The 11,492-nt window shown below is 47.7% G+C and overlaps 1 protein-coding gene across 1 annotated transcript; it reads left to right on the top strand.

Moving 5' to 3' along the window:
• Positions 1–3,833: 3,833 nt before the first annotated feature.
• On the top strand, positions 3,834–11,492 carry NGB (neuroglobin). Its single transcript, XM_073349281.2, has 4 exons — positions 3,834–4,786; positions 6,332–6,443; positions 7,797–7,916; positions 9,409–11,492. The coding sequence occupies exons 1-4, from the start codon at positions 4,683–4,685 to the stop codon at positions 9,553–9,555; spliced, it is 483 nt and encodes a 160-aa protein (XP_073205382.1). The 5' UTR covers positions 3,834–4,682; the 3' UTR covers positions 9,556–11,492.

Here is an 11,492-nt window from a genome sequence, read left to right as displayed (position 1 = left end):
TCTCTATAACACTTGTATCAAACTTCCCATTTTTGGTCAACTCCAAGTGGTGTTTGTATCAATGTAAAAGACCCTCTGCACCTACCGGTGCTGCTTCCTCTTTCAGCTCCCCAAAGTTCATCGTTTGCTTGAACTGGTTTGTTTGTCTGATTAGATTGTCAGCTCCTTGCCTGGGCAACACTGAGGTTCCCCTTGTTCCATGCACGTTGATGGCATGGAATCTGTTTTACCATCTCAAATCTCAGTGGCCAAAGATCTGGAAGTCCAACTGGGACCCTTAAATCCTAGCAGCTAGGCCAATATCTGAGCCATTATTAGTACTAAAGGATTGCTGGGGTCCTCCTCTTGTTCAGACCACTAGACCTTCTCCCTGTATGATGAACCATTCTTCTGGGTAATCCTGCCCAGTCTCTGGGGGGCAATGTGGGGTCTCAAAGGTAGTCATGTAAAGCTGGGGAAAATAGGAGGGTTACTTTGGTATCTCCAGAGATGGCACTGGGAGAAGGAAAGAAATAATTGTGACAGATATGCCAATTTCCTGCAATATTTGTGGGTGATCTTACTAGATTAAGTGTAGGTGTCGTTGTGGGCCAGGGATTGTATGTAATTCCATGGAGGGCCACAGCTCTCCAGGAACGAAGGCTGCAGGGCTGTAATCTCAGCCTGGAACAGAATGCAGGTTGTGGGAAAATGGAGCTGGGTTCCCAAGTCACTTGGAGAGGTGATGAGTATCGATGGGAGCAGGGTAGAGAGCATGTTCTCAGTCTGGGAGAGTTTGGAGAGGCTGGGAGAGTTTATGGATGAGCTGCCTGGGTGTATCCCTTGCATGTTGGAGGGAGAAGGGTGCCGCCACGCACCATGTGTGTCCCTCCTCTACTCCCCCCCTGTCTCTCTCTGCTCAAGCGCGGGGTGGGGAGGGGCGGGGGGCGGTGGCCATGTGGGGAAGGAGAGGAGGGAATCACTTGGTGAGTGGTGGCGGGGACCTCCAGAGAGGGGTGGTGGAGTGCTCAAGCGGAGCAGCCAGTCAGCGGCGGGCGGAGAACGCTGAATTTTGATATGCGCCATGCACGTTCCCAGTATCTGCTACTCAGCTCCCCCGGTTCATTGGTAATCTTCCTGGGGCGTCCAAGGGACCTGGGAAACGGAGTAGCAGATACCGCCGCCTCAGCCGCCCGGAACCTGCGTGGCGCATAATCAATAAGCAAAAACTTCTGGCAGAAGCCCACTCCCAGCACGGAAGGGAAGAGAAGAGGCGGGACCACCATGGCCTAGGTGTCTGGTGGCAGGGGCGGCGGTGGCGGTGCCAGGGCTTAGCCTCCCCTAGCCTATTATACCTGCTGTCCATGAGCACAGTACGAGCATTGCTCATGATTGGCTGCCTAGAATCCTGCTAACCACTGTAGTAGCGAGAGAGAGCCTGGAGCACTGGGCCTGGTGCAAGACCTGAGGCCTGAACCAGATTCAGGCCATGCTGTGAACCAAAGTCAGGCCCTCTTTCAAAGCAGATGCTTACAAGTTCACTGTCCGATAAATGAACTTGGCAATAGTATTGGTAGTGTTGCTAAAACACAGGCACTCCTAAGAAGCATTAGGCACTGGGTATTCATGTAAACACATTCCAGAAGGTTAGCACAGGCCTACCCCAACATGGAGTTATGGTATAAACACCATCCTTGAAAATGGTACAGGGACATGCTGACCCATCTTAAGATAAGGTAGGGTTACAGGATACTGGATGGAGATGTTTTGTTCAAACCAGCAGGTACAAGGTGTTGGGTAGTAACTAACTAATAGGGTAATACATAACTTGTTTGTATCAATGTATCAAAGAGAAATCACAAGAGGGACATCTTTGTCTGGCCTAAGAGGCAGCAGAAAGTCTCGCTGCTGACAGCTGGTCCATTGTCACGGGCGTACATGCCCTATAACCATTGAGCCAGGGCACTGGTATCGGTCTTTGTCAACAGTAAAGATGGCAGAGTGCCTTCACCACCGAACCGAGTCTGGTATTTCTGGGTAATATTATCGAGGTCTGCAGAGCTGGGGCAGCACTCGGAGAGAAAACACACACACACACCCCGCCCACTGACAACCACAACAAGTGGACAAGTCACTCAAGCAATCTACCTCCAGCAGTGAGGATGGCAGCAGAAAATTGTATCTGAAACTGATGACGGCCTCTTGTGATACAAGCAAATCTCTCATCATAGGGGAGGAATCCTGAAAGAATTTAATCTAGTTGATTTAAAAAAAAAAAAGGTTAATAATGATTAACAGGTGTGTAGTTTGCAGCCAGGTCCTGGGGTATGATATTCCTTCAGCTAAGGCTTTTGCTGATGCTTTCACTTCAAGAAAAGCCCCACAACAGCCCAAGCAGCTCCACTTTACTGAATAAAGGGGTATTCAAAGGTAAGACAATATAATATATATGTATGTATACGTAATGTGCTACATTTTGTGTGAGAGCATGAGAGAGATTACAGCCTCCTATGGGACAGAACTGGAACAGCTCCCCTGGTTCACATAAGCCCTACATGGCTAACGCCTAAGGGTGGTTCTCCTCTAGCACAGATGGTAGGGGCTGTTGCTAAGTTCTAGCCTGAAGCTGCTGTGAAGTTCAGGGTAGTCATGTTGTACAACAAAGGGATGAATAAAGCTGTAACAAATACATGATCATCAACAATATTTTTAGTTTTCTTCTCTATCTGTCTTATAGTTCCCAGGCCTTCGGAGGTGACTCTGATATACTCCGCAACCCATCTTACCTGACCTGGTCGCCAATAATTCCAAGACTTGTACTCTAAAAACTACTATCTGCACCCCCCTGGAATAACCATACTGAACTAGGTGGTTATTGCATTGTTGAGCTCTGAGAATGTGCTCAGGTTTATGAAACATAAAGACAATTGTGACACCCCCAGAAGATCTTACAATCTAAGGGCCAAATTCTGACTCCACTGAAGTTAATGGTGTTACAGTAGCAGAGAACTGGCCCTTCAGAAGAGACAGTGAGAAGACAAGAGTGGTGAGATGGAAGTGAGGATGTAATATTGTGCTGTTTAACGTATCCCCCTTCTAGGAACAAACGTTAATGCTCTTCAGGAATGATGTATCATCACTGACTATGGCCACTTACAGCCCCTACTGAAGGTACTGTGCAGGCTTCCTGGCCTTCAGAATGTCTTCTTGTCAAGATAAATCTCATTAATAGCTGCGTGTTTGTAATTTCAGAGCAGACTGCAGGGATTTTCAATGAGACGCAGAGCAGACTGGAATGATTTTCAATGAGACCTACGTCACTCAGGCACTTTTGAAAACCCCACCTGAAATGATTATTCTGCTATCTGTCCACAGTGTCTTTCTGTTGAGGGGCTCCTTAACCCAGGTCTGCCAGATTGTTTCCTCTCTACACTTGCCTCACTGCTGCCTGAGTCACCTAGGCCATTTTAAGAGGAGAGCTTTTACTTAGAATATACTTCGAAGGCGTATGCGACAGCTCAAAAGTCTATGGGCCATTATTAAATGCTTTGCCTTGTACAGTTGGCTTCCTTTCTGTTAAATTAAATGTGATTTTGTTCCCTTTCTACATTTCAAATCTCTAGAGGCACCTACCAATGGATATACCAGGAGCCTAAGAGTGTTCTGGAAGTCAATGAAAGTGACAGGAAGCAAGGGGGTACTGTAACCTTAAGAGTGTCACTGAAAATAGCGGAAAGAAAAGGGACATTCAGAGGCAGCAATGTCTAATAGTTAGAGCAGAGCTGGGTGTTGCAAGAGCTGGATTCCAGTCTTGGAGCTATCATTGATTTGCTATGTGACCTTGGGTAAGTTTCTTTCCTTCTGTGTCTCTTCATCTGGACAACAGAGCTGGTTGGAAAGTTTCAACCAAAATGGGTTAAATCATCTCTTATGTACTGAGGCTGAAAGTCTATGGTTGCTCTTTGTGTGTGGGGACAATATAACAAAGTGCACAATATTTATTTATTTATTTGTGTAGCTTTAAAAGGATAGATGGAAGGGAGGGAAAGAAAGGTGACACTGTCTCTTTAAAAGCATCGGTGATAGTGTTGCTCTGCGAGACAGCCAGCTGGGAAAGTGCTGCTGCTAAGGAGAAAGGAGCTAGCTTCAGTTCCAGATCCTTGCGCCTGATAGTGTGTGACAGGCACAGAGACAGGGACCGAGTCAGGAGCACAGTTATCACCCTGCACAAAGACTGGGAGAGGGAGACCCAGAGAAACCTGTGGTAACCAAAGAGCAGTGGACAATTAGAAAGCAAGGAGTCCTTCATTCTCGTAGACACCAGGGAACAATATGGGTCTTTCCCAAGGCACTCTGGTTTCATCTAATTGTTCAGAGAGAGCCTCTTTCTAAACCCACCTGTGCTGCTTCCAGGCTGCAGGTGGCAGGGCAGAAAGGAGAAGAGTTCTTGCTCTATTTGGAAATCCCAGAGATGTGATCACAAAGTCTTGTGCACTGTGCAGGGAAGAGCATCCTTGCCACTTAGGGAGTGAATGGTGTGTGTGCATCCCAGCTCCAGAGGCACTGGTAGCCCTAGATACTTGGATTAATAGGAGATCAGTGCCACCTGTAACTCAGAGGGCAGAGTAAGTAGTGCAGCTACTTTCAGAAGGAGCGTAAGGTTGGCCTGGCTCTGTTCTTAACCTCCCTCTTTCTACAATAAAATGGAGAGTGGAAGATTATCCAGCACAGAACAGGCGCTGATCCGGGAGAGCTGGCAGAAAGTGAGTAGCAACCTCCTGCAACATGGCACCATCTTGTTTACCAGGTGAGTAACAGGCTGTTATAGCAACAGGAGGCATCTCTAGCAGGGTAACTCATCCAGATATGAAGTAAGCACCTGGGGTCCTCGCTAGCCTGTTTCTTAGCCATCCTCTCTCCCTGACCACAATCCCTGAATTAAGCAGTGGGAGCTTTCCAATCCCTGATCAGAAACACTTTCTTCTCCTTGGCAATGATTTCTTTTTTCTGGCTTCATCTCATTGCTCCTTCTGTCCATTTGTTGTGATTTGCACCCTGGAGAGAACAGGATTATGAAGAAGCTTGTTTGCATTTAAATCTAGAAGTTTGTTAAAAGGAGAGCAGGGAGAGTGTATGGGGTAGAAGACTATGTGTATTTTTTGTGCCTTTGCAATGATATCCCTCATTTGTTAGCAGAAAATATATTTCTGTTGTTTAAAGAGCTGCTCGTTTCTTGTGTATATGCTCAACTCTGTGGAGTGTATCTAAGTGGCTTCCTAATTGTTTGTGGCACTGGAGTCTTCAGACACAGACAGAGCCCTCGCCACTGGGGAGAGGATCAACTAATTCTAGGATCAATCCTAGCACAGAGGAAAAGGTGCGTGGGTGAGAGCAGCTGAAAATCCAACTCGCTGCCTCTTCCAAGCAAATGAGCCCTTAGGGGCTAGAGGAATGGAGGGAGATAGAAAGATACCTGAGAAGTCCCTTAAAATCATGGATCTAAAAAGTTTGTGATGAGCTCCCAGCTTCTTCACAGCCTGTGCAGAATGGAGTGTTGCATCTGGGAAATAAAACACTGCCCAACAGAACTGAACAGAGAAGCTACCTGAGGGGATGTTTAAAAGTTTTGAGAAGGGGGGAGGATGTTGCAGCTGAATGTAAAGTATCTCGGATGAGGTTGATTGTAAGAGATTAGGGAGAAAGCAAATTGGCCATTGTATGTGTGTCTGTGTGAATTGCCATGCAATAGAGTCCCAGGAATGTCATCAATCCATCCTGACCTCTTGCTCGTTGCACCAGTATGTGAGTTATACAGGAGACCCTACGCTGAAAAAGTTGGTGGAAGGAGCCTAAATAGGAAGCCAGTGATGGTCTGCGAGCTAGGGGTTTATATGAGCCTGCTCACTGGGGTATCTGGCTGCAGCATTCTGGGCCTTCCTGAAGTTGGTTGAGTTGGGATTCAGGAAATATATAAAATGAGGAATTGCAAGAGTTGAGATGGCAAACAAGCAGGAGTAAGTATTTCAGCCAAGACAGGGTCAAGGATGAATTCCAGCAATGGCTTGGAGCGAATTCTAGGGAGCAATAAACCTACCAGTGAGGAATGGGGATTTGAGCTAGAGTAACAGAGGCTTTTTGTAGCCAGAGATGACCTGAACGGTCCCAAATTATTAATCTTCCTTTCAGAACTCTATGCTTTTCACATGATTGGTGGTGAAGTCAGGTCACCCTCTGGGTGGTGCTGGTAGAGGCTGATGGATGGATTGGTGGGGGGGGGGGTGGTCATCCTCTTGGTGAAGGTGGAGTCACTTTGAGGAGTGTGAAAAGTCTGGGGTTTCTCTTTCTGTTGCAGGTTGTTTGATCTGGACCCTGACCTGTTGCCCCTTTTCCAGTACACTTGCAAACAGTTCTCCAGCCCTCAGGAGTGCCTCTCATCACCCGAGTTCCTGGATCACATTAGGAAGGTAAGGGATGAAGAGGCTGATGTGGTCAGTGATGCACCATATAGAGCAAATTCTCTGAATGGGAGAAGCCCTGAGTAGCAAACTCTGCATTGGGGGGCTAGGTCTCTCTCAGTCCATTTGCCGTGAAATGTCAGGCAGCTCACTCCCTGAAATACAGAGACAGTGAAGTTCTGCCGGGGCAAATCCCAATGTGTTCAGCAATGAGGGCTGGGTGCCCTGTGTCCTTATGCTCTCACCACAGTTATTGATTCACTTTGGTGAAAATCAAAGGACTGGATTCTTATTCTGAAATGTGTATGTGAATTGCATGCTGCTTAGATGATGCAGGATGGACCACAGTAGAGACCGAAGGTCCTCTAGTTACCTACACACAGAACAGGGACAGTCCAAGCACTTAGATAATCACAGTGATGGCATAATACAAAACACTAGAAAGAGAGAGAGGCCATGGGCAAAGTTCCTGCTGTAAGTAAAGGGCAGGTGTCACCAGTGATCTCCTCCTGAAAGTTCTCTTGCTGTAGCAGCAGAGCCTGAGAGCCCACAGCCCCTTAAGTTACCTATCATGGGACCCATCATGAGGGACAGTGTTATACACGTTCACCACCTCCTCAGACATGGAGGGTAGAGATGGGGGGAAATAAAATATCTATACATCATCTTGGAGAATCCTGGTGTGCTTAATGAAGTATAGCAGAATCCTTTCATTCAGTGCTGAAATGCAGCCACCTCCGGGGTGGAAAGCTGTAGCTATTTAGTGACACACTACAGTGCTACTGCATGGTTTGACAGGAAATGAAGAAAAAGTCCATATTCTGCTGAAACTGAAAGGAAAAATTGGGGAAGCGGAATGTGTTTATCCAGGTTGGAATTTGACCAACCCTTGCCAAAAGGGTCATGGGAGCTGTAATGGTTACTTGTGGTCACATCCTCAGCTTCCGGTCTCATCCAACAAGCTACATTTCCAGCATCACAGTGTCTCAGAGAGAAGAGGGCCCCCTATTGAATCACAAACACCACTTGCCATACCACCTGCTGTCCTGTTTAGCTTGGGAGATCTGGTAGGATAGCCTCATAAGGTGAAATGATGTGGCCCTTGGGTTTGCCTTTGCCAGAAGAAGGAGATGACATACACAAGTGGGGTGGGCTGTGGAAAACACTGTTTTTCAACAGAATACAGGTTTCAATCCGTCTCCGTGAAGTTCTGACCAAGCTCTTTAGCATAAGGGAGCAGAACAGGCTTTCACTGTACAGCAAGCTAATGGCTCCATGACTGATGATGAGACGATTGTTTGGAAATTTTGTTCCTAGCCGATGTTCTCTGCTAATTCTGTCCTCTCTGGATTTACCCTGCAGGTGATGCTGGTGATAGATGCTGCTGTGACTCACTTGGAGAACTTGTCCTCTCTGGAAGAATATCTCGCCAACTTGGGCAAGAAACACCAGGCAGTTGGTGTGAAGGTGGATTCTTTCTCGGTGAGGCATCTTCTCTCTTCATGCTACTTCTGCCACAGCATTCTCCCAGCTTCACCCATGGTGCCATCCTGATCCACCATGAATGGCAGTGCATGGTTTCCTCATTGTGCCATGTAGCTGGGTTCTAGGACTTCTGCACATATGTTGCTGGGTTATTTAACTCTGTTGCTGGGCAAGAAAACTGGCAGCCCAACCCAGTCCCAGAATCTGAAGCACCTACAAGGTGACCATTGGCATGCTCAGGGGGAGCCATCCCACATGCTTGCTCTTTAGGTGGACTTGCACTAGCTTGAGTTGTATTCCCTGCTCTTTCTGCCCTGCATCTTAAGCTTGATGGGCAGAGTCTTGGGATGCCATTTGCAAGGGAATACAGCTACATCTTGGGCTGCATTTGCCTGGCACAAGGTTACTGAACCTCAGCCCAGGACATTGCCAGATGTGTGATCAGTTGTCCCAGCTCTCACTTCCCCTCCCTCTCCCAGGTAGTGGGGCAGAAGTATCCCTATCCCTCATTTCAGACCCCAGCTTCCCCGCATCCTACCAATGGGCAGGAGCAGAAACACTAGATAAATGAATTGCGATTATGGAAAGCATCAGGCATGTTAACTTGAAGATACATAGGCTTTGTTCCTTTACCTCCCCGAGTGTGATGTCTTGTGCCACTAGCCATAGTCCTTGGCAGACTGAGCTAGAATCACCATTACTTGATTGATAATTAGCCCTCTCTGGGGTTTGTTTCTAGCAGCCAGGATGAGGGAGGTTCTGTGGGGAGCCAGTGTGTTTATTCCATATCAGATCAGCTATTTATACGGAGTCAGCTGGACTGCCATGTCAGTGAAGAGGGTTGGGTTTGGGATGGTGTGCCATGTAGTGGAGACTTCCCAGGGTAGGATGGGCTCTGACTATCCAGTTGAGTCTGATACTGTGATCTCTACCTGCAGCTGTAAATAGCTTCTGAGTATGCCTCAGTTTTGCCTACCTACTTTCAGAGGTCATCACCAGCCTCCCCTGGTGCTAAATTAGGGGAGAGTGCAGACTGCCTGCAGCTGGGAGCTAAAGTAGATTAATAATCTTGCCTAGAGTCTCACCCCCACCCCTTTCTGCTGAAAAGCTTCATTAAGCGCTGGATTGTGGTCCCTTCAGAAAGGGAGCTATGAGGGAGACCAATTGAGAGCGCGAGGGGAGTGGGTACGAAACAGTGTGAGCAAGGGAAGTCAGTGGGAAGTGAATCAGCCCACAAGAAGAGGTGAGTGGGCAGCTTGGAGACATTTTGGAAAATTGTAGGAGGATTAGAGAGATGGGGAGGAAGCAGGCGTGGGGACAGGGCACCTGTTGGGTAGAAGCTGGAGAATCTGTGTTGTCCTGTTCTGGGCAGTGCAACAGAGAAGGCTCAGAAAGGAGATGATGAATAAATTCAGCAGGAGAGAAACTGACAGCATGGCTGTCCTGAGGCTTCTGACCTCTGATCCTGGTGCCTCTGTTTGGTTTGCAGGCAGTGGGAGAGTCCTTGATGTTCATGCTGGAGAAATGCCTCGGTACTGCCTTCAGCCCGGACGTGCGAGAGGCTTGGACCAGGCTGTATGATGCTGTGGTGAAAGCCATGAGCCATGGCTGGGATGCACATAAAGAGGGGAAATAGACCCAGCAAGCTTGGGCTCTGGCTTTCCTCTTTCTAACCCAGCAGCAGCTCCGAGGAGAGAGTTGACTCTCCCTTCCAACCATGCCCATTCCAGGGCCATCTCGGTTGCCCTCTCTGTCTTGCTTTGATATTACCCACATCTCTGCCTCTGACGATGATCAATGTGATCCCCCTTAATTACACTGCAAATGAGCCCTTGTGTCCACCTCCGGGGGCTGGGTAGAGCTGGGCTCAGCCCGCGGAGGTGGAATGAGCTTGTCCCTCAAATTCCAATTCGTTTGTCTCTCCACCTAAATATTCTCCTGGAGTTATTGCAGGTCGGTTAATCCTTGCTCTTTATTCCCTCTGTATTTGCCCTAGAATAGATCCCAGGCCCTTCCTCACGTAAGGTTAATCACAGCTGTGTGTATTTCCTAGGGAGAGGCTGAGCAGTGTAGCTTTTTGAACGTGGAACTGGGTTAATCCCAGTGTAAGGCTGCTCTTACCAGGTCTGAGCTGCTAGCTGGCTGGATTTGGAGTGACTTGGCCGGCTGATTTAACCTGAAAGCCAGCTGAAATGCAGCAGCTACCAGTGCTTTTTAAAATGTCTTCTCCTAAAGTAAATTACATCAAGTAAGGACAAATACAGACTTTGTAGTAGAATTAAAGTGACAGATGCAGCTTTCTCCTAGGAGCAGCTTCCAAAAATCATCCTGGTTCTTGGCCAAAGAGAATATAGCTGGAATTCTTCCCATTTACTGATCATTTACATATTTATAGCTTCCTGGACCCGTAGGGATAACTCCTACCCATCACTGAAATGCAGCTGCTCCTGGGGTGGATGAGAGGCCTGATTAACAGCATACAACAATGCTGTGCCCCACTTTAGGACAGGAATTGAGTAAGAATCCCGTATCCAGTTGAAAACACGGGAGGAATGTTCAGGAGGTAGAATGTAAATACTTTAATTGGAATTTGACCTGAACCCCAGGAATAAGATCCTGACTCCTGTGAAAAGTGTCCCAGGGGATTTAAAATGACCCCACGTGGCTAGGAACTCGGTTTTATGTCTTATCTGAAAATTGCTCCTCCAGAAGCACAGTGTATCCTGTTTGGGACGTTGGTACTAACTGGGGGAAGAGCACATCCTACTGAATGTGCAGCACTGCTTCGTACAGAACCTGGATTTTTCCATGCAGATCTCCCATCTGAGCAGGGACTAGGTAGAACTCACTGTTATGCTAGTGTAACTGCTACCCAGTGCCCTCATGACCCTCACCTTGTAACAGGAGCTCACGTCTGTGGTTTTGGAGCAGCTCTGTGCCAGTTGGCCAGTTAGAGAATCCTCAGTTCCATATTCTAGGGAGGCTAGTGTGGGTGTCTTGGATATCAAACGCTTGCTGAGTTCACTGCATCTCTGATGGCTGCAGCTTCCTTTTATCCAGAGGGATCCTCCTCTTCTCTCGTTATAGGGTTTTTGGGCTCCACTCTTCTTTTCCTCATCTGCAGACTCTGACTATGGCACCAGATCTCTGCTCTTACTACTCTCTCTCTCTGTGTAAGCCAAGCTGGGTGGATGTGGTAGCTCTCCTCTAACCTGCAACTCCCGGCTAGTTAGGGAGGGGAAAGCAGGGCCTGGATCCAGGAGAACAGCTGGCTGTGCCTGTATATCCCGGGAAGGGAGAGTTCGGTGCTCCCCTGTGGAATTTTGAAAAGTGATCAGTGCATATCCAATACCTTCTCTGCTGCTGTAAACATATGAGGTCAAAGACTTGTTCTCTGTGCGTGCTGTGGCTGGGTGGGCAGCTGTGTGTGATGAATAGATGTGTGTGGGTATGAACTACTACACCAAATAAGCCCCCTGCCCAGCTTTCATAGTCTGTTAAGCTCACCTGCTCTCTGCCATGTTTTGTGTAATTCCTAAGAGAAATAAAGCAGCTGTCTGTATATGCCTCCTA

The sequence above is a fragment of the Lepidochelys kempii genome, chromosome 6 (assembly GCF_965140285.1).
Source record: "Lepidochelys kempii isolate rLepKem1 chromosome 6, rLepKem1.hap1, whole genome shotgun sequence".
Classification (NCBI taxonomy): Eukaryota; Metazoa; Chordata; order Testudines; family Cheloniidae; genus Lepidochelys; species Lepidochelys kempii.
The sequence above is the reverse complement of the archived record's forward strand: the minus strand, read 5'-3'. Positions and strand labels throughout refer to the sequence as shown.

Coding starts and splice junctions, on each gene's coding strand:
- NGB (XM_073349281.2), top strand. CDS start 4,683: ATGGAGAGTGGAAGATTATCCAGCACAGAACAGGCGCTGATCCGGGAG. Junction 4,787..6,331: donor GGCACCATCTTGTTTACCAG/GTGAGTAACAGG, acceptor TTTCTGTTGCAG/GTTGTTTGATCTGGACCCTG. Junction 7,917..9,408: donor TGAAGGTGGATTCTTTCTCG/GTGAGGCATCTT, acceptor TTTGGTTTGCAG/GCAGTGGGAGAGTCCTTGAT.